The sequence below is a fragment of the Lynx rufus genome, unplaced genomic scaffold (assembly GCF_022079265.1).
Source record: "Lynx rufus isolate CCGP_SWC_20201006 ecotype Redwood Valley unplaced genomic scaffold, mLynRuf1.p SCAF_3, whole genome shotgun sequence".
Taxonomy (NCBI): Eukaryota; Metazoa; Chordata; class Mammalia; order Carnivora; family Felidae; genus Lynx; species Lynx rufus.
The window spans coordinates 143,845,869-143,868,226 of NW_025814845.1; the positions used below are offsets into that span (position 1 = coordinate 143,845,869).

Consider the following 22,358-nt stretch of genomic DNA (forward strand, 5'->3'; position numbering starts at 1 on the left):
TTAAGCATTTGTACTTACAAATAAATACACATATAAATAAACTTCGAATTGCTTCTCAATAATCAGGAGTAAGAGTCAATCTCCTACATGCTAACTCACCTGATCCTCTTGAAACAAAATGCCTTTCTGAGCATTAATTCGTTTAAACAGATCGCCTCCTTCACAGTAATCCATCACTATGTAGAGAGAACCATTTTCTACAAAATATAAACATTACATTTCATTTTTTAAAATGTATGTCAAAAGTATAGCTAAAGGTACTCAAGGGTTTACTAAAATGCAGCAATTAATTATGTTCTACTAAAAACCAGAACCATCTTCAAAAGAACTGGAGTGCAAAATCCAGTTATACAGATTGTATAATAACCTGGGTTAACCGGCAGCTCCATCATTAAAGATTTTCTACTAAGAATACAGCATCTTACTGAACAGCAGTATCCACATTGGTCTAAACATCTCTGGAACACAGACAAAATGCAGGCAAACATACTTGCTTTCATTTAATAGATATATTTTCTTAAACATCATCTATAAAAACATGTTTTTCTACCAATTTGTCAAAGATGGATTATAACTTAGTTTCTAATTGACCATTACTTTTCAGCTTTGTTTCATCCACTTAATCAATTACTTACTAAATATCAGATGTTGCAATGAATTCTGAGGATGCAACAGTGAGTAAGATTGTACACTCTTGGAGCTTTCTTTGATTTTATTGCTCTTTTTAAAAATTGTATATAATGTGTCAACATGAAAATAGGGAATTATCTTATTCCCCTTTATGACTCAGTCCACAGGAAAAGAAATTTCTGTGATTCTACCTACGTCTAGTCTAGACAGGACTAGAAGAACACTTCTCATCCTTCCCTCCATCTTTAGTCTTATGTAAGAGTATCACTATGCTTATTCTGCCCAGATTAGAGAGTAGCTGGTATCACTTGTAACATTTACTAAGCTACTACTTACTAGTGAGACTACTGCAACTCAAAGAACAGTTTTCATTTCTTTTACTCTTCTGTGCTTATAGTCTTATTTCCATCAGTACTTGCATCTTGCACCTTGTGGTAGTGTTGTTACCATAACTCCTTTTGATAAACTGTTTTTAACGTGCCATGGATTGGAAACCTATATGACTGAGCTAATTAAGAATCTGTAGGGGCGCCTGGGTGGCTCAGTCGGTTAAGCGTCCGACTTCAGCTCAGGTCACAATCTCGCGGTCCATGAGTTCAAGCCCCACATCGGGCTCTGTACTGACTGCTCAGAGCCTGGAGCCTGTTTCAGATTCTGTGTTTCCCTCTCTCTCTGACCCTCCCCCGTTCATGCTCTGTCTCAAAAATAAATAAATGTTAAAAAAAATAATTAAAAAAAAAAGAATCTGTATAATTCATGGGGACTTCTAAGAAATCCTGGCCTCACCTCTTCCCACGGATAGAAGTAGGTAACAGCCACATAAATGTAAATAATACAGAAAATGACTGGAAGACTGGCAGGACAGACTCTCCACAGCTAAATGTAGGGAAGAGGCCACATAGGAAGGTGAAGACGTGGTCAAGAGCTAAAAGGACCTGTGGGACTGACTAATGTGGGGAGTGGTGGGAGGACACCCATGGTTTGGAGAGGGGGAAGAAACAGACCCTTACACCAGGCACAGGGAACCCTCACGGGGAAGATGAATCCCCCATAACATTTGGCACTGAAAACAATAGGGGCATAATTTCACACAATCTTACAATCAGTGGGGCTTAACACCGGAACATTAAAAATCAGCATGCTGAGCTCTAGGAAAGCAAGACAGCAACAGGATACTGTCACCACCCTTAAACAGAGACCACAACAAATAGCCCAGCAGAGATGCAAAACAGATGCAGCACTTTGAAAAATGTCTGGGGCATAAAGAAGAGTGGTTTATTAATCTCAGAGTTGTGCAAGCAGGGCCAGGATGTTGGGAGACTTCTCCAGGAGCAGAAGAATTGGCAGGCACCACAATACTGCCCTGTCCAGCAGTGTAGGCACATGGATACTTATAAGAAACCAGTATAGTGCCAATACTCTCCACCTAGCCTGCTAATGGTGCAACCTGCCCCACATTCCACAGGCATATCCTCTCCAGCCAGGCATTATTCCAGTTATCCTCCAACAGCAGACCCATGCACACCTTGCTAACACCCTACACCCTGTACCCACATTCTCCTGTGGACCTTTACCTTTCAATATGCCTCTGGGAGAGCCCATCCAAAGAGATGCCATAAGACTGGCAGGCTGAAAGGAGCCCCAAAAGGAGCTAGCACCCCTCCAAAGTGACTCATGCTTGAGGGGCAGACAGCCAGTCCGACTGCACCCCAGCAGTGGGCTGGGAGCAGACACCTGGTCTGACTATAGGCCCTGCCCACCAATGAAAGCTTCTCAGGAGAAAACAAAGGGACAGCGCCTTGCATTTTGGTGTTACTGCATTGCTAGTAACTGCCTGGTCTGACTCAACCCAAGCCCAAGACAGCCCCAGACCAGCCCACCAACAACACAGAGTCCAAACCCTGCCTACGAGAGGCAAAGAGAGCCACTGCAGACAACTGAATTAAAGGTAAATGCCACTCAGCCACAATAGCAGAGCATATATATCACACATAGGAGACACCCCTGAAGTGCCATGTTCTGGAGAACAGGGGACATTGAATTACAGGGCACTATAAGACCTCTTTTTCATAAAGCCACCACTTTCAAGAGCCAAAAATGCAGCTGACTTTCCTAAAAAAGAAATAGACACAGAATTAGAACATATGAGGAGACAGAGGAATATGTCTCAAATGAAAGAACAGGATGAAAATCATAGCAAGAGAACTAAGAGGCATGGAAATAAGTAATATACCTAACAGAGAATTTAAAGTAATGATCATAAGGATGGGGGCGCCTGGGTGGCTCAATTGGTTGAGCATCTGACTCTTGATTTCAGATCAGGTCATGATCCCAGGGTTGTAGGATCGAGCCCTGCATCAGGCTCCACACAGAGCGTACAGCGTGCTTAAGATTCTCTCTCTCTCAATGCCCCTCTCCCCAACTTGCACGTGCATGCTCTCTAAAATATAAATTAACAAGTAAATAATAACCATAAGGATATTATTCACTGGACTTGAGAAAACAGTGGACCTCAGTGAGACTCCTAACATCGAGATAAAAAACATAAAAAAAGAATGAATCAGAGATTAAGGACTCTATAACTGAAATAAAAAATGTACTCAATGTTATAAATAGTAGACTAAAGGAAGCAGAGGAATGGATCAGCAACCAGGACAGAGGAATGGAAAGCAATCAAGCCGAAGGGGAGAGAGGAAAAATAATAAAAAATTGACTTCAGGGCACCTGGGTGGCTCAGCTGGTTAAGCATCCAACTTCAGCTCAGGTAATGATCTCATGGCTTGTGGGTTCAACCCCACGGTCAGGCTCTGTGCCAACAGCTCAGAGCCTGAAGCCCAGTTCAGATTCTTAACTCTGTCTCTCTCTGCCCCTCCCCCTGCTCACACTCTCTCTCAAAAATAAATAAACATAAAAAAAATTTTTTTTAAATAGGCTTGGGAACTCAGTGACACCATCAAGGATAATTAATAATTCACATCATAGCGATCCCAGAAGAGAGAGAAAAGGAGTCAGAAAATGTATTTGAAGATAAAATAGCTGCAAACTTCCCTAATCTGGGAAAGGAAACAGAAATCCACATCCAGGAGACACAGCCCCCAACAAAATCAATGTAAGAAGGTCCACACCAAGGGGTGCCTGGGTGGCTCAGTCAGTTAAGCATCTGACTTCAGCTCAGGTCATGATCTCGTAGTTTGTGAGTTCGAGCTCCACATCAGGCTCTGGGCTGACAGCTCAGAGCCTGGAGCCTGCTTTGGATTCTGTTTCCCTCTCTTCCTGCCCTTCTCTTACTGATGCTTGCGCTCTCTCCCTCTCTCTCAAAAATAAATAAACATTAAAAAAAAAAGGTCCACACCAAGACAGATAGTAATTAAAACAGCAAAAAGTAGTGATAAGAAGAGAATTTTAAAAACAGCAAGAGAAGATACTTAAGTACATAAGAAACCTCATAAGGCTATCAGTTCATTTTTTCAACAGAAACTTTGCAGGCCAAAGGGAGTGGCATAATATATTCAAAGTACTGAAAGAAAAATACCCGCAGCCAAGAATACTCCATGCAGTAAGGCTATCATCAGAATAGAAGGACAGGTGAAGAGTTTCTGAGACAAACAAAAATTAAAGAAAGTCTTAACCACTAAACCAGCTCTACAAAAAATGTTAGAGGGGACTCTTTGAGTAGAAAGAAAAGACCTTAACTATGAGTAAGAAAAATGGACACGAAAAAGCAGCAAAATAAGTATATGTGTAAAAATCAGTGAAAGGTTTCACAAAATAAAAGGATGTAAAATATGACACCATATACCTAAAACATGGGGGAGAGGGAGAGTAAAGAATGTGTTCAAACTGAAGCAACCATCAAGTTAATATAGACTGCTATATGAACAGGATTTTATATACAAACATAATAGTAACCACAAATCAAAAACCAGTAGCAGATAAGCAAAATATAAAGAGAAAGGAATCCAAGTATATTACTAAGAAAGCCAACAAACCATGAGAGAAGAGAGCAACAGAAGCAAGAAACACAGAAGAACTACAAAAACTATAATAAAACAAGTAACAAGATGGCAATAATTATATACCTATCAATAATTATTCTGAATGTAAATGGGCTAAACACTCCAATCAAAAACACAGAGTCATGGAATGGATAAAAAAGTAAGAACCATCTATATGGTGCCTACAAGAGACTCATTTAAGACCTAAATGCACAAGCAGATTGAAAGTGAAAGGATGGAAAGCATTTATCATGCAAATGGAACTGAACAGAAAGCTGGGGTAGCAATACTTCTAATCAGACAAACTAGATTTTTAAAACAAAGAGTATAACAAGAGACAAAGAAGGACACTACATAATCATAAAGGAAATAATCCAACAAGAAAACATAACAATTGTAAATATTTATGCACTCAACATGAAAGCAACCAAACACAGAAAGCAGCTATAAAATATAAAACATAAAGGAAGTAATCAATAGTAATATAAAAATAGTAGGGGACTTTAACACTGCACTTAAATCAATGGACATATCATCCAAAGAGAAAATAAAAATGGAAACAGTGGCTTTGAATGACACACTGGACCAGATGGATCTAATAGATATATTCAAAATATCCCATCCAAACAGCAGAATACACGTTCAAGTGCCCATAGAACACACTCCAGAAAAGATCACATATTAGGCCACAAAACATGTCTCAACAAATTCAGAAAAATCAAAATCATACGATTCATATATTCTGACTACAAACCTAAGAAACAAGAAATCAACCACAAAGAAAATATCCGGCAAGAACACAACTACATGGAGATTAAATAACAAGCTACTAAACAACGAATGGGTTAACCAAGAAATCAAAGAGGAAATCAAAAAATACATAAAGACAAATGAAATTTAGTACACAATGGTCCAATATCTTTGGGATGCAGCAAAAAACTGCTCTAAGAGGGAAGTTCAAACCAATATAGACCTACATCAAAAAGCAAAAATAATCTCAAATAAGCAACCTCACCCTACACCCAAAGGAGCTAGAAAAAAAAGGAACAAAACCTAAATACAGTAGAATGAAAGAAATAATAAAGATTAGAGCAGAAATAAATGAAATAGAAACTAAAAAAAAAAAAAAAAAACAGAACAGACTAATGAAACCAGATGTTGGTATTTTGAAAGTACCAACAAAATTGATAAACCTTTAGCCAGACTCATCGAAAAAAGAGAGGGCTCAAGTAGGCAAAATCAGAAATGAAAGAAGAGAAATTAACAACCAACACCACAGAAATACAAAGGATTGTAAAAGAATATTATGAAAAATTACATGCCAACATATGGACAATCCAGAAGAAACAGAAAAATTCCTAAAACCATATAACCTCCCAAAACTGAATCAGGAAGAAACAGAAAGTTTGAACAGACCAATTACCAGTAATGAAATTGAATCAGCAATTAAAAAAAAAAAAAACAAACAAACGAAAAAAAAACTCCCAGCAAACAAAAGTCCAGGACCAGACAGCTTCACAGGTGAATTCTACCAAACATTTAAGGAAGAGGGAATACCTATGCTTCCAAACTATTCCAAAAATAGAAGAGGAAGGAAAACCCAGATTCATTCTATGAGGCCAGCATTACCCTGACACCAAAACCAGATAAAGACACTACAGAGGCACCTGCATGGCTCAACTGGTTGAGCTTAGGCCATGACCCCATGCTTTGGGGGTTCGAGCCCTGCATTGGGCTTTCTGACATCAGGGTGAAGCCTGCTTCAGATCCTCTGGCCCCCCCCTCTCCGCATCTCCCCTGCTCACTCTCTCAAAAATAAACCTCTTTAAAAAAAAAAAAAAGAGGGGTGCCTGGGTGGCTTGGTCGGTTGGGCGTCCGACTTCGGCTCAGGTCATGATCTCACGGTCCGTGGGTTCGAGCCCCGCGTCGGGCTCTGTGCTGACAGCTCAGAGCCTGGAGCCTGTTTCAGATTCTGTGACTCCCTCTCTCTCTGCCCCTCCCCTGTTCATGTTCTGTCTCTCTCTGTCTCAAAAATAAATAATAAAACATTAAAAAAAAAAAAAAGACACCATGGGGCGCCTGGGTGGCTCAGTCGGTTAAGCGGCCGACTTCGGCTCAGGTCATGATCTCGCGGTTCGTGAGTTCAAGCCCCGCGTCGGGCTCTGTGCTGACAGCTCAGAGCCTGGAGCCTGCTTCGGATTCTGTGTCTCCCTCTCTCTGACCCTCCCCGTTCATGCTCTGTCTCAAAAATAAATAAACGTTAAAAAAATTAAAAAAAAAAAGACACTACAAAAAGAGAAAACTACAGGCCACTATCTCTGATGAACAAAGATACAAAAGTCCTCAACAAATATTAGCAAACTGAATCCAACAATACACTGAAAAATTATTCACCATGATCAAGTGGAATTTATCCCTAGGATGCAAGAGTGGTTCGACATTTGCAAATCAAGTACTGTGATATATCAACAAAGGAAAGTATAAAAACCATACAATTATTTCAATAGGTGCAGAAAAAGCATTTCACAAAGTACATCATCAATTTATGATAAAACCCTCAACAAAGCAGGTCTAGAGGGAACATACTGCAATGTAATAAAGGCCATATATGAAAGACCCACAGCTAATATAATACTCAGTGGTGAAAAATAGAGCTTTTCCCCCAAGGTCAAGAAGAAGACAAGGATGTCTACTCTCACCACTTTTATTCAACATAGTACTGGAAGCCCTAGCTACAGCAATCACAAGATAAAGGAATAAAAGGCATCCAAATTGGTAAGGAAAACTCACTACTTGTAGACAGCAGGATCCTATACATAGAAAACCTAAAAGACCACCAAAAAACTACTAGAACTAATAAATGAATTCAAGAAGGTCTTGGGATACAAAATCAATGTAGAGAAATCCATTGCATTTCTATACACTGATAATGAAATAGCAGAAAGAGAACTTAAGAAAACCATTCCATTTACAAATGCACCCAAAACAATAAAGTACCTAGGAATAAACTTAACCAAGAGGGTGAAAGACCTATACTCTGATAATTATAAAGCACTGATGAAAAAAACTTGAAGACACAAAAAAATGGAAAGATATTCCATGTTCAAGGACTGGAAGAACAAAAATTGTTAAAATGTACATACTACCCAAAACAATCTACAGATTTAATGCAATCCCTATCAAAATACCAACAGCATTTTTCACAGAATTAGAACAATCCTAAAATTTTGTATGAAACCTCAAAACATGCCAAAGGGCAAAAGCAATCTTGAAAAGAACAAAACTGGAAGTATCACAATCTCAGATTTCGAGATATACTACAAAGATGTAGCAATCAAAACAGTATGGTACTGGCACAAAAACAGACACATACATTAGTAGAAAAGAAGAGAGGGGCGCCTGGGTGGCTCAGTCAGTTAAGCGTCCGACTTCAGCTCAGGTGACGATCTCACGGTCCGTGAGTTCCAGCCCCACGTCGGGCTCTGTGCTGACAGCTCAGAGCCTGGAGCCTGCTTCCGGTTCTGTGTCTCCCTCTCTCTCTGCCCCTCCCCTGTTCATGCTCTGTCTCTCTCTGTCTCAAAAATAAATAAACGTTAAAAAAAAATTAAAAAAAAAAAAGAAAAGAAGAGAGAGCCCAGAAATAAATCCATCATTACATGGTCAATTTGTCTTTGACAAAAGAGGCAAGAATATGCAATTGGCAAAAGTCTCTTCAACAAAAGATGATGGGAAAACTGGACAGCTACATGAAAATGAATAAAACTGAACCACTTTCTTACATCATACACAAAAATACACTCAAAATGGCTTAAGGAACTAAATGCGAGACCTGAAACCATAAAAACCTTAGAAGAGAGCACAGACAGTAATTTCTCTGATACCAGCTGTAGCAACATATTTCCAGATCTGTGTCCTGATCCAAGGGAAACAAAAGCAAAAATTAATGACTGGGACTACATCAAAATTGTATTTAATGCTGCAATAAACATAGGGGTGCACAGCAAAGGAAACAATCAACAAAACTAAAAGGCAACCTTCAGAATGGGAGAAGATATTTGCAAATGACATATCTGATAAACATTATCCAAATATATATAAAGAACTTACATAACTCACCACCAAAAAAACCAAATAATCCAATTCAAAATGGCAGAACACATGAACAGGACTTTCTTCAAAGAAGACATACAGATTGCCAACAGACACATGAAAAGATGCTCAACATCACTCATCATCAGAGAAATGAAAATCAAAACCACAATGAGATACCGCCTCACACCTGTCAGAATGGCTAGAATCAAAAACACAGGAACATCTGGGTGTCTCAGTCGGTTGAGCATCCGACTTCGGCTCAGGTCACAATCTCACGGCTCACGAGTTTGAGCCCCACATTGGGCTCTGTGCTGACTGCTCAGAGCCAGGAGCCTGCTTCAGATTCAGTGTCTCCTTCTCTCTCTGCCCCTCCTCTGCTCACGCTCTCTCTCTCCTTGAAAAATATAAAAAAAAAATTTTTTTTAAACACAATAAACAAGTGTTGGTGAGGATATAGAGAAAAGGGAACCCTCATGCACTGTTGGTGGGAATGAAAACTGGTACAGCCACTCTGGAAAACAGTATAGAAGTGCCTCAAAAAATTAAAATAGAACTACCATATGATTCAGTAAGTCCCCTACTGAGTATTTACCCAAAAAATACAAAAACACTAATTTAAAAAGATGCATACACCCCTATGTTTATTGCAGCATTAAGTACAATAGGCCAAATTATGGAAGCAGTCCAAGTGTCCATCAATAGATGAATGGATAAAAAAGATGTGTGTATAAATATATATATATATATATACACACACACACACATATACACACATATACATACATCTATACACATATGTATGTATATCTGTATACATACATATACATACATACATATACATACACAAACATATATATATGTATATACATACACAAACATATAAACCTCTATATACATACACAAATGTGTGTGTACACACACACACACACACACACACACACACATTCCATGTGATGGAATATTACTTAGGCATAAAAAAGAATAAGATTTTTGGGACGCCTGGGTGGTTCAGTCAGTTAAGCATCCAACTCTTGATTTCAGCTCAGGTGTGATCTCAGGGTTCATGAGATCGAGCCCTGCATCGGGCTCTGCACTGGCAGCATGGAATCTGTTTGGGATTCTCTCTCTCCTTCTCTCTCTGCCCCTTCCCCACTTGCACACGTGAACTCTTTCTCTCAAAATAAATAAACTTAAAAAAAAAAAAAAAGAGGGGCGCCTGGGTGGCACAGTCGGTTAAGCGTCCGACTTCAGCCAGGTCATGATCTCGCGGTCCGTGAGTTCGAGCCCCGCGTCAGGCTCTGGGCTGATGGCTCAGAGCCTGGAGCCTGTTTCCGATTCTGTGTCTCCCTCTCTCTCTGCCCCTCCCCCGTTCATGCTCTGTCTCTCTCTGTCCCAAAAATAAATAAACGTTGAAAAAAAAAAAAATTTAAAAAAAAAAAAAAAAAAAGAATAAGACCTTGCAATTCGCAACAATGTGGATGGATCTAGAAAGTATAATGCTAGTGAAATAAGTCACAGAAAAACAAATACCATATTTTCACTCATGTGAAATTTAAGAAACAAAACAAAGAAAAGAAGGAGACAAACCAAAATACAGACTCTTAACTAGAGAACAAATTGATGGTTACCAGAAGGGAGGTGGGTGGGGTGATGGGTGAAACAGGTGAAGGGGAGCAAGAGTACATTTATCTTGATGAGCACTGAGTAATGTAGAGAATTGTTGAATCACTATACTGCACTCCTGAAACTAATACAACACTATATTAAACACTATATATACAGCAATTAAAATTAAAACTAAATAAATAAAAGAATCTGTATAACTCTATGAATGATATCAAATAAACATATAAGATACCACAATGTGAATAAAAAAACAAAAGCCCCCAAAAATGTGCAATCCATTATTTGTAAAGAGATATGTATAGGATGTTAACATTTATATAGCATAAAAAAAGCAAAAAATCATGTACAGTATGCTATCACTTGTATATGCTTTATATTAATACTTCAAATATTTCTGAAATACAAGATAGTGGTAACAATGGTTAAACCCAAAGAAGTAAAACAGGTGGCTCAAATACAGGAATAGAGGGCAAACTTTTTATTGTTACAGAACATGGGAATTTTGTGCCAGATGCATGTATCAAAAACCAAACTATCAACAAGAAAAAAAAAAGGTGAAAATGTGTATATATGTGTGTGAGAGACAGAGAAGGTTAAACAGGCCCTGAGAAAGGGATGGAGGAGAAGCGATTCTAAAATAAAATGTTTAGGGTGACCTGCGTGGCTCAGTCAGTTAAGCTTCTGACTTCGGCTCAGGTGGTGATCTCAGTTTGTGAGCTTGAGCCCTGCATCGGGCTCTGCACCGTCCAGAGCCTGCCTAGGATTCTCTCTCGCCCCCTCTCTGCCCCTCCTCCACTTTCCTTCTCTGTCCCTCTCTCTCTCTCTCTCTCTCTCCCCCCCCCACTTCAAATAAATAAATAAATAAACTTAAAAGATACTTGTGAAGTAAAATGTTTAAGCTCTAGGACATAAACTGTAATATTTTCTGCTGCTTATAATACATCTATTATTAATTTTGGGATAAATACTACTTAAAATGTAAGGTCAACAGAAAAGCCTTTTTTCCACAAGGGACGTACTGATCTGTTTTGTATTTCTTCAAACATTCAACCATCCAAGTGTCCACTATGTGCCAGGCACTTCGCACAAGATGCTAGGGATACAGAAATATAATTCCCACCATTATCGCCAATGGGCTCACACAATAATGGAGAAACACACTCTGAAACTCATAAAAACTACCAACACATAAAATGCTTGAAGTTGGGGCAAAAAGACTATAAGACAAGTGACTAAGCCTCAATGCATGTTAGAAAATGACTAAGAGTTTAACAAAAACATAGTAATGAGGATACAAACCAACGAGCAAAGCATGCACTTAGCTGACTAACTCAATAGCTAATTATAACCCTCTTCTCCTTCATTACTCCTCAACTGAGAAGCTGAAAAAAAATCCCAGATTTTCTCATTTCGAGTATCCCCTACAGCTAGAGTGGTCACTGACCCAGTTTTGGCCAATAAGACGTAAGAGGAAATCTGAACAATGGCTTCTAAAAAAGCATTTGTTTACCTTATTAAATGAACAGATTTAAGAAGACCTGCTGGTACTGCCTCCCTCTTTCAGCCTTAGATGAAAACATCTGCCTAAATTCCAAGAGCCATCTTGGGACAAGGTGAAAAGCATTAGGCTGAAAAACTTAGACTAAGAATGCAGAAGAGAAGAGCCTGAATCTTGGTAACACTCCTAAGCTACCAGACATGCCCTGTTATAGGACTGCTTATGTTTGAGACTTCGTGTTAGGTGAGTTAATTAAATATCTTTTCCACTTAAACCAATACTGGTTAGATTCTCTATTACCTGCAGCAAAAAGTAATCCAAATTTAGCCTCAAAGAAAAGCTTTTTTCAAGTAGACACAGAAGTTAGATTTTGGCAGCACCAATGAGGAACAAACTGAATACTAACACCTATAACCAAGTATGATATTGAAAAGCTGCCATTAAAGATATAAAAATTACTTCAGAAACAGTAAGACATAAAACTTGAGGATAAAAATCACAGAATGTAGGAAAATAAAAATAACAAAATTAAAAGGTGATAGCTACAGACAAGCAAAAACACAGAGCAGTACATAAATACCTGAGTAAAATGTATAATCCAGATACCCAAATATACAGTAATACAAAATAATCCCTCACTTTCTCAATGATTAAAATTTTACTTTATAAATTTAGGGATGTAAAGTGTATACTTATGATATGTAGTATTATAATCCAGTTATATATTTATATGCCTGGAAATACTATTTTCTCCCCACTCACATGTCTTACAGAATAATTTTATCCAAACATTTCACATCTGTCTTCAATATAGGCGTCTTTTATTGATTCTTCTATAAGTTTTTCCAATACACATGGCCTTCATTTTTCCTTTTAAGTTAAATTGAAGACAGCACTTTTTTTTTAAGTTTATTTATTTTGAGAGAAAGAGAGAGCAGGGGAGGGGTAGAGAGGGAGGGAGAGAATCTCAAGCAGGCTCCACATTCTCAGCACAGAGTCTGACTCTGGGCTAGATCTCAAGAACCATGAGATCATAACCTGAGCCAAAATGAAAGGTCAGACGCTTAACTGACTGAGCCACGCAGGCACCCCAAAGACAGCAATTTTTAAAATCTGTTTATGTTGTCAATGCAATTTTTTCTATGCCCTAAATTCCCATATGCATAATGTTGGGACTTAAAAAAAAAAAGAAAATCACACTGGTGGTCTTATTTGTATGATTGTCACAACAGAACCATACTGCCTTTTAAGTGACTTCATAAGATTTACTTACAATGGTATCTAACAATGACATCAATATTTCATTTCTTTGATGCCTCTTTTGTTTTTAACATTTTTTATTTATTTTTGAGACAGAGAGACAGAGAGAGAGAGAGAGAGAGAGAGAGAGAGAGCGCGCGTGCAAGTGAGGGAGGGGCAGAGAGAGAGGGAGACACAGAATCCAAAGCAGACTCCAGGCTCTGAGCTTGTCAGCACAGAGCCCGATGCAGGGCCCAAACCTACCAACTGTGAGATGACCTGAGCCAAAGTCAGACGCTTAACTGACTGAGCCACCCAGGCGCCCCTAAAATTGACGGATTTTAAATGTTTGCATATATAAGTTATTTTTAATCATTTTAGAGAACAACATTTGTATTTTAGAGCTTCTAAAAGCTCTTACTGAAACTACAGAGGTTCAAAGAACTACATGGATTACAATGAGATCATTCAGGTAAGGTAGAAATATATATGAATCACCAGATAAAACTGTATCATATAAATTATAGAATGAATTATAAGCCAAGGTTGGAAAGTGAGAGAGACACAGGAACTCTTACTTCCTTTAGTCTAACAATTCCACTCCTACAGAAATACTATGATAGTACACAGACACCTGTACAAGGATATTCAGTGCAACATTATCTGCAATAGTGAAAAACTAAAAACAACCTAAGTGTCCCTAACAGAAAACTGGCTAAATAAACTGTGATAGAACCATACAATGCACACAATGGGATATGCTGCCGTTGTTATAAGAAAGTTATAAAGAATGTGGTGCATCAATACATAATGACATGGAAAGAAATCCATGAGATATAAAGTGAAAAGAGCAAGATGCAGAAATAGATAATATCATCCCACTTGTTTCTAAATGTTAAAAACTGTATGTATATGTTTGTTCCAGAAACTACAATAAAGAAACACTGAATTCATAACACTGACTATTTACCCCTAGGGGAATGGGAAAGAAGACGGAGTGAGAGGAACAGAGAATTTAGGCTCGTGCCAGCTGTACTTTTTGAATGTTTACCATGAGCATGTATTCCTTTAAAATTAAATAGCAGTATTAGGGATGTGTGGATGGCTCAGTCAGTAGAGCACCCGACTTCGGCTCAGGTCATGAACTCATGGATGGTGAGTTCGAGCCCTACATTGGGCTCTGTGCTAACAGCTCAGAGCCTGGAGCCTGCCTCAGATCCTGTGTTTCCTTCTCTCTCTGTTGCTCCTCTGCTTGCTCTCTCTCTCTCAAAAATAAATAAAGATTAACAAATAATAATAAATAAAATTAAATAGTATTAGAAGAAAACAACCTCATTTAAAGAATGTGCTACCGGGGCGCCTGGGTGGCGCAGCCGGTTAAGCGTCCGACTTCAGCCAGGTCACAATCTCGCGGTCCGTGAGTTCGAGCCCCGTGTCAGGCTCTGGGCTGATGGCTCAGAGCCTGGAGCCTGTTTCCGATTGTGTGTCTCCCTCTCTCTCTGCCCCTCCCCCGTTCATGCTCTGCCTCTCTCTGTCCCAAAAATAAATAAACGTTGAAAAAAAAAAAATTAAAAAAAAAAAAAGAATGTGCTACCTCTTGACTCATTTAGATGTTTCTATGTGAAGCATTCTATATAACTACAAAACACCCACTAGAATATTTGTTGACATATATTCAAACCTTTTATTTGAAATATTAAAATCATGGTAATGAAAGAGAAATTAAACTAAAGAAGAAGCAAGGATAAAGATAAAGGAAATTCAGGTTCATGGGAAGGAGAAGATGGTTAACACTGTACCCTTTCACTTGTATAAATCCTCACTTCACTGCCATCATAAATAAATGAACTGAGTACCTTATGATATGTGTTAATTGATCCCTATCTTTTTAAGTATGTTCTCCTTTAGTACGTACCATGTTAATTTGGGAACAAGGATACTTTTGCTCTAATTCAGACTCTGAAACTGGTATGCGATTTGACCCTGAAACAAACATTTAAACTATCTACTACTTTCGATCTAAATTATCTTTCTGTTAAGAATCACTGTGCTGGCTGAAGTGCTGAATTGTGATTAGGGGAAACTGTGTTTCTGAAACACAATAAAGGCAAGGAAGGCTATTACTGGAACCCAATGGATTTGTTAAGGTTCCTCTTTTCCTCTCTTGCCAAATAGCCATATTTAATGAAAAACTGCAAAAAATTATAGGACTTTCAAACACTTAGATCCTGCAGTGATCATGGTTTGAGTTATTCCACTTGGCAAAACAGACCACACCCAGCCAAGATGCTGCAGAGGGCAAAGGAGGACAAGGAATTGGTTGAGGAAGGAGAAAAAAACTATGATTATAAATTTAGGACTCAAGCAACAGAAAATCAGGAGCTGAAGTAGCTTTTTTTGGTTTCTTTTTTTTTTTTCGTCTTTTCAACCCATTTCCTTAAATAAACAGTAGTGTTGTTAACTAAAAAATAAATACATACATATATACACAAATAATCTTTGTTTTATAATTTATAGGGATTTATGATAACAATGGGAAAGACTTCCAAAGGACTCCAACAAACCATCTTCACCTGCCTTTAGAGAAGCTTTGCTTTATCTTAGCTCCTGCACTACCAAATATATATTTCCAAAAACAGCATTATAGCTATGACATTTCAAGAACCTGAGAACACGGTCAACATACCTCAGTATCACAATAATGAGGTATACTAGAACACAAGTGATTAGGATACTTTCTAAAGACCACAACATTTTCTTAGTGGCAGTAGTGGTAGTAGTTAAAGGAAGCTTTGTTTAAAATGACATGTTACTGGGGCGCCTGGGTGGCTCAGTCGGTTAAGCGGCCAACTTCGGCTCAGGTCATGATTTCACAGCCCGTGAGTTCAAGCCCCGTGTCAGGCTCTGTGCTGACAGCTCAGAGCCTGGAGCCTGTTTCAGATTCTGTGTCTCCCTCTCTCTGACCCTCCCCCGTTCATGCTCTGTCTCTCTCTGTCTTAAAAATAAATAAATGTTAAAAAAAATTTTTTTTAATAAAAAATAAAATGACATGTTACTGTTTTTTGCTTTGTCCAAATTCTTAAATTTAACCACATTGCTTCTTTTTAAGCAATCACAGTACCAGTGAGGCAATATAAAATTACACACAGACAATGTGGTGTTAGTGTTAGGTAGAAGAGACAGGAGCGGTGGAAGTAATGCCCTGAGACAGAGTCCCAAGTCCTTAAAGGAGAAAGACAAGGACAAGAGCTAGAGGCAAGGACAGTGACAGATAAGCCACACATTAAAAGCCCTGGGGCACAACAACCTCACCTTCAGGCTTCCAAGACCTTGGGGTGTTCTCCTCCTTTCCTCTACCACCTCGGCCCAGGGTAACCCCTAGAGTTATTACAATGCATTTGCATTGATGTACTGCCCTGCCCTGGAGAAGGGCTGCCTTGAGTTTCAGGTACAAATCCCAGTAGGCTCAAAAACTACCCCTCTCAATCCGTGGGAGGAGTTTCCTATTAGAGACCACCCCACTGTTAAGTCACTGCGCCTCCCAAACCAGAGAGACCCAATAACATCCAATCCCAAAACAACCTATGGTAGATTCTACCAGCTCTCCCACCTGGTAGAGTGTACTTTTGCTTTAATAAACTGCTTTGTGCTTGTTACTTCCCTCCTGGCTGTCTTTATTCTAGCAAGTATCGCACGTAAATCTCCTTGTGGGGAATCCAAGGACCAAGACCTCCGTTCACACAATGCAGACTCTCCCACTGGTAACATTAGTATTATCCTAGAATCAAGCTGATACTCATATACATATGTATGGAAGCAAAAATTATATGCTTTTCTTCCTGAAAATACGTTAGAAGGAAAATATCCAAAAGTTGTCACGTGGCTTAGTTCTTTTGAACTCTTGCAAAATTTATCTGACCTTCAAATGATTCTCTATACTGGACAATATTTGGATGCTTCATGTTTGCCAACACTGCAACTTCTCTCCTTGACTCTTCCCTTTCTTTATTGGACATCTTAAATGGGAGAGAAAAAGAAAACATTAAATTAAACCATCAATAAACAATCTAAAAGTCCATCAGTAAGAGAGTGGTTAAAATATAACAGTACCAATAAAGCACAGTCCAAATAACAAAATAAAGACAGAAGTTAAAGAGAATGAGTTTAATCCACAAGTAAAAACATTTTAAGATGTTCAAACTAGGTTAAGTTACACAACAGCAGGTGCTGTATTTCTTTAAACACTTACACACATAAACACAAGCACACATCACAGAAAAAAATATGAAAGGATATACAGACTATTCTGAAATTAGTGGTTCTCTTTGGGATTATGGCAGCCTTTCACTTTGGGTTATGCACTGCCATGTTTGTTTTTGTTGTCTAATGGTGAGCCCTACTGAAACCAGACTATTAGTTGAATAACCAAAGAAAAAAAATACTTACTCTTGAGATGTTAATTTCCTTGATAACATATTGTCTGTCATCTTCTGTAGATTTAACAAGAATAGCTTTTCCAAATGAACCTTCTCCAATCTTCTGTAGTCTAATATACTTCTCCATGGTTCTTTTTCTAAGGCATCTTAACAGATAATACTAGACATTAAAGAAAAGTAACAGTTAACAGAGATAAAGCATGTCTTCCATAACAATTATGTCAAATTCAATTCTAATTCCTTAGTGACTTGCTTACTTTAAAAAAAGATACTTAAAATCTTAAAATTAAATTCACTTTATCTCAATTTTACTCATACAACCTAGTTATAGTTCAAAAGAGAAAAACAGTGACATTTCAATGTTATAAGAATGCTTTGCAAAGTCAAATACTGTATATACTTAACGTACAGAGACAAAATTTTTCCTATGAGTTAATTAGCAGCATTATTTTATTATCTCCAATAAGAATGCATTTCCCAAAATTATTTCATTCTCTCTTATTAGACATTAAATTATTTACATTGTTTGTTATTATAGAAAAACTTTAAAATTTCTGTACATACATTTTTACGTACTTATTATAAGGATTTCCTTGGGATAAATTATTAGTTCAAAGAATATGCACATGTTAAAATTTTGAAACATAGAGCTTAAATGTTTTACAGAAATGTTATTTTTTTTTCCTAAGAAATAGAGAGCACACAAGTGCAGGAGATGGGTGGAAAGGGAGAGAGAATCTCAAGCAAGCTCCGTGCCCAGCACAGAATATGACAGGGGACTTGATACCACAATCCTGAAGGCATGACTGGAGCCAAAACCAACAGCCGGATGTTCAAGACTAAGCCACTCAGGCACCCCTACTAATATTTTAACCAGCAGTGTACAAAAGTACCTCTTCCTAGATACCCTTTTAACACCGGTTATTATTTATTAAAATCTCTGAGAAGCCATAAAGGATAGTAGTTAATGAGCACTAAAACTTTAAGTTGGGGAGCCTGAATTTACATCCTGACTTTATAACTTTTTTTTTTTTTATTAAAATTTTTTTTTTTTTAACGTTTATTTATTTTTGGGACAGAGAGAGACAGAGCATGAACGGGGGAGGGGCAGAGAGAGAGGGAGACACAGAATCGGAAACAGGCTCCAGGCTCCGAGCCATCAGCCCTGAGCCTGACGCGGGGCTCGAACTCCCGGACTGCGAGATCGTGACCTGGCTGAAGTCGGACGCTTAACCGACTGCGCCACCCAGGCGCCCCTTTATCACTTTTTTATTATGTGACATTGGACAAGTTACTCAGCTTTATGTGTCTCAGTTTGCTCATCTGTAAAATGTGGATAACAATTGTACATACTTACAGAACTACTGGGAGGATTAGTTAATTTCAGTATTCTATTGTAGAATAATGCCTGACACATAGTGAGCACTGTCACTGTTGTTACTGTTACTCATTACATTCAACAGGGAAATGGTGTCTCATTTTTATTTGAATTTCTGCTGCTTATCAGTTAATTTGAAAAATTCTTCCACATTTATTGAACATTTGTAGTTCTTCTTTTTTGAACTACTCATTCATGTTTTTTGTTCGTTTTCTACTGGAATAGTCTTTTTATTAATTTGTAAAAGTCCCTTTTTAATGAAGATGTTAGCCCTCTCCATCATAAATATTTTTTCCTTATATGCTATCTGCCTATTTTATTTACATATAAAAATTTATTTTGATATTATTTTGATATTAATTAAACATGTTATTAATCTTCGTATTTCTGCCTTTGGTATCATAATTAGACCCTTACCATACCAAGGTACCTGACTAGGGTCATTAGTAACTTTAGTAATAGTAATTTCAGGAAAGTGATGGGTGGGACGGAAGCCAGAGTCCAATCCTAGTTGGCGAAAGCTTAAAAAAAGTCAAAGGGAAGGAGGAGGGAAAGAGAGTGAAATGGTCACAATCATTAGCACAGTCTATTGGCAAGATTACCCCAAATTATAGTAAATTAATTCACTGTATTAATTTAAAACTAATAAATACTTAATTTATCTAACTTGTTCTTTTCTATGTCTATTCACATCAAGCAGGCCTTCAATGTAGGATTCCCTTCTAGGAGAAATGGCCTTGTCATGAAGACCACATAAATATTTCTGTGACAGTTTACCATATTTCTCATGATAAATTAACAAATCCATGTTCTCATTTCATCCATCAATATTAAATTTGTTTAATTTTACTTTGCCTCTAAAATATGATCCAATCTCCTTAAATGACAAAATTTATATTCAGGACCTGTAAGACTAAAGTCCAGAACCCAGCCTCTGGTAAAATCAATGGGATAATTATGCCTGAGGAACTTCTGTGGGAAAGAGCCTTCTTCTATCGTAGAAAACACTACAACCACATAACATTTCAAAATTTCTGTAAGATACGACAAGGCTTTTAACAACTTTAAGAAAAATAGGAAATTAACTATTACAATAACTATATAGTATCATCAGTGAGTTAAAGAAGTCACTCCAAACATACTCTCAAGTCCAAGATGGTCAACTGGCATAATATAATGGCTATCTGGGCACCAGCCAGAATTTAATGATTTCTCCCAGACATGAATATATTACATTACCATGCTATTTAGGAAAAAATAGCAAGATAAACTCATCTTAGAAAACTAAATTTCACAAATCAAATTACATTAAATAATAACCATATAATGAGATTATTTCACAACCATCATTATTCTGTGACTGCTGCCAAGAAAGAGAAACAAAATTAGTCAATTTGGCTCTGCCTCAAAATTCAGTTGCCAATTCCTTTCCAGGGACCACACTGATGAGACAGAAGTTCCAAGAGTCCCTAGTACCACACCCTACTGCCTACCACATTCCTGAGCACTGTGGTTCTGACAACTCAGTGTAGCAGAATCTGCTGCTCCTGGTAGTGAAGAACGATGATTCTAATTGCCAGCAAATACTGTCAAGTGCAGAAAGCTTTCTGAACGATAAAAGGCTTGTGGTCAATGGATTTCAGAGCAACTCACAACTCCTTCTTTTCTGCAGAGTCTACACTAAACTACTGTTGTACACTGGAGGAAGGGGAAAACATGAAAAGATAGAGTACTTTCGGTGCCTTACAACATATTTAACCAAGCTACTTATTTCCTAGTCATGAGACTTCTTGGCTGCATTAAAATCCTAAAAGATTTTTCAAACTAAACGAAAAAGAATTAAAAAATGTACAATAGGCTTACACATCCAAAATCATCATAATGTATAACTGAAGGACCATCATAATCGTGTTCTAATTTCATATTTGTAATACACCGAAATTACAAATGTTTGTCCTTTCTGTGCTTCAGCTTCCAATATCAAATGAAAATCACAATACCAACTTGACACTATTCTTAAAGTCTCTAACAATTATATCAATGTAATCTCTATAATATATACCTGATATTAAAGATATTCAAAGCATAAAATCAAAGATGTTTTTGATATTTGAGCTTTCCAAAGAGTTATGTGATATAACAAATAAAATGATGAATCTGGAAAAACTATGTGACCAAAAGCAAACCACCTGATTTCTCTGCAACTTGTGTCCTTCATCTAAAAACACTAACAATTTAGGGCACCTGGTGTGGCTCAGTCAGTTGTATGTCCAACTTTGGTTCAGGTCATGATCTCACAGCTCATGAGTTCAAGCCCTGCGTCAGGCTCTGTGCTGACACCTCAGAGCCTGGAGCCTGTTTCAGATTCTGTGCCTCCCTCTCTCTCTGCCCCTCCCCATCCCCCTCTCTCTCTCAAAAATAAATAAACATTTTTAAAAACTAAAAAAAGATAAATAAAAACACTAACAATTTAAAGATAATACTACCTTAAGGGCCCTACCAACTTTACTAGTCTATAATTCAAAGAAAATTAAAAAGTAGGTCACAAAATAGTACACTTCAACATTGTTTAGAATTGTACCATTAGCCACAAACAGTAGGAATGACAGAGAAATGCAGCCAAAGTCTTTCCTTCAGAGAAATCAAAAAACACAAGAGTAATTTCTTCAGCCTGTATCTTTAAAAAGTCAAAAAATAAATTACAATTTGGAGTTAAACATATCAAACTGAACATACATATTTACCTCTACTTCTTTCCCAGACCTAACACAACTTTAAAGGGATCAAAATGGCAGAACAGGAGAGAAAATAACAGCAATAAATTTCTGGCAGCTGACAAACACATGAACAAGCAGCAACCAACTTAGGAAACTAGAGAAAGTTGTACTGTAACACAGCAGGGGGAAATAAGTCAATTTCTACTACAAATTAGCTCAATAACAGGAAGAAAAAGGTGCCTCTGTGAGGGAGGATAATACCAGAACTAAAACAGGATTGGTTGAAAGGCTGTGTAATAGCATGAGACACACAGTTTGCCTCCTCCACCTCACCTAATCAGGTGACCACCCCTCTCTCATGCCGGCAAAAGACTATAGATGTCTCTAGATTAGGGATACCAACACAGCTGAGAATGGTACCATCCATGATGTGGGAGATTAAGTGAAGGTCTACATAATAAATGGTACCAGCCATGATTCTGTAGCTTGTATCAGACCATCCTACCTCCAAAAACAACCAAAATACTGAGTAAAATATATAAAACAACAGACAGGAATCGAGGGGCTATAATCATTGAGAGGTGGGAAAATGCTAACAAGTTCCACATTCACCCCAGCCTTCTCCCTAGAGACATTTTCCAAACTGTGACGTAGCACCATGGAGCTTAAGTAGAAAGCACCAATCCTATTGAGCTAAGGAGAAGAGAGGTCAGAGTTTAAGGCTGCCAAAATCCTGGAGAGAAGGAA

General features: G+C 37.9%; 1 protein-coding gene across 4 annotated transcripts in view; it reads right to left on the minus strand.

The window, feature by feature from the left end:
* The window catches only part of NEK1 (NIMA related kinase 1), a 230,289-nt gene that overhangs the window by 201,930 nt on the left and 6,001 nt on the right, over positions 1-22,358 (minus strand). For all 4 annotated transcript variants that reach the window (XM_047090703.1, XM_047090704.1, XM_047090701.1 and 1 more), the window contains exons 3-5: positions 17,527-17,676; positions 17,000-17,096; positions 100-197 (exon numbers count right to left, since the gene is read on the minus strand). In XM_047090703.1, the coding sequence (XP_046946659.1) occupies positions 100-197; positions 17,000-17,096; positions 17,527-17,643 (312 nt within the window). In that variant the 5' untranslated portion in view covers positions 17,644-17,676. The remainder of the gene's footprint in view (positions 1-99; positions 198-16,999; positions 17,097-17,526; positions 17,677-22,358) is intronic.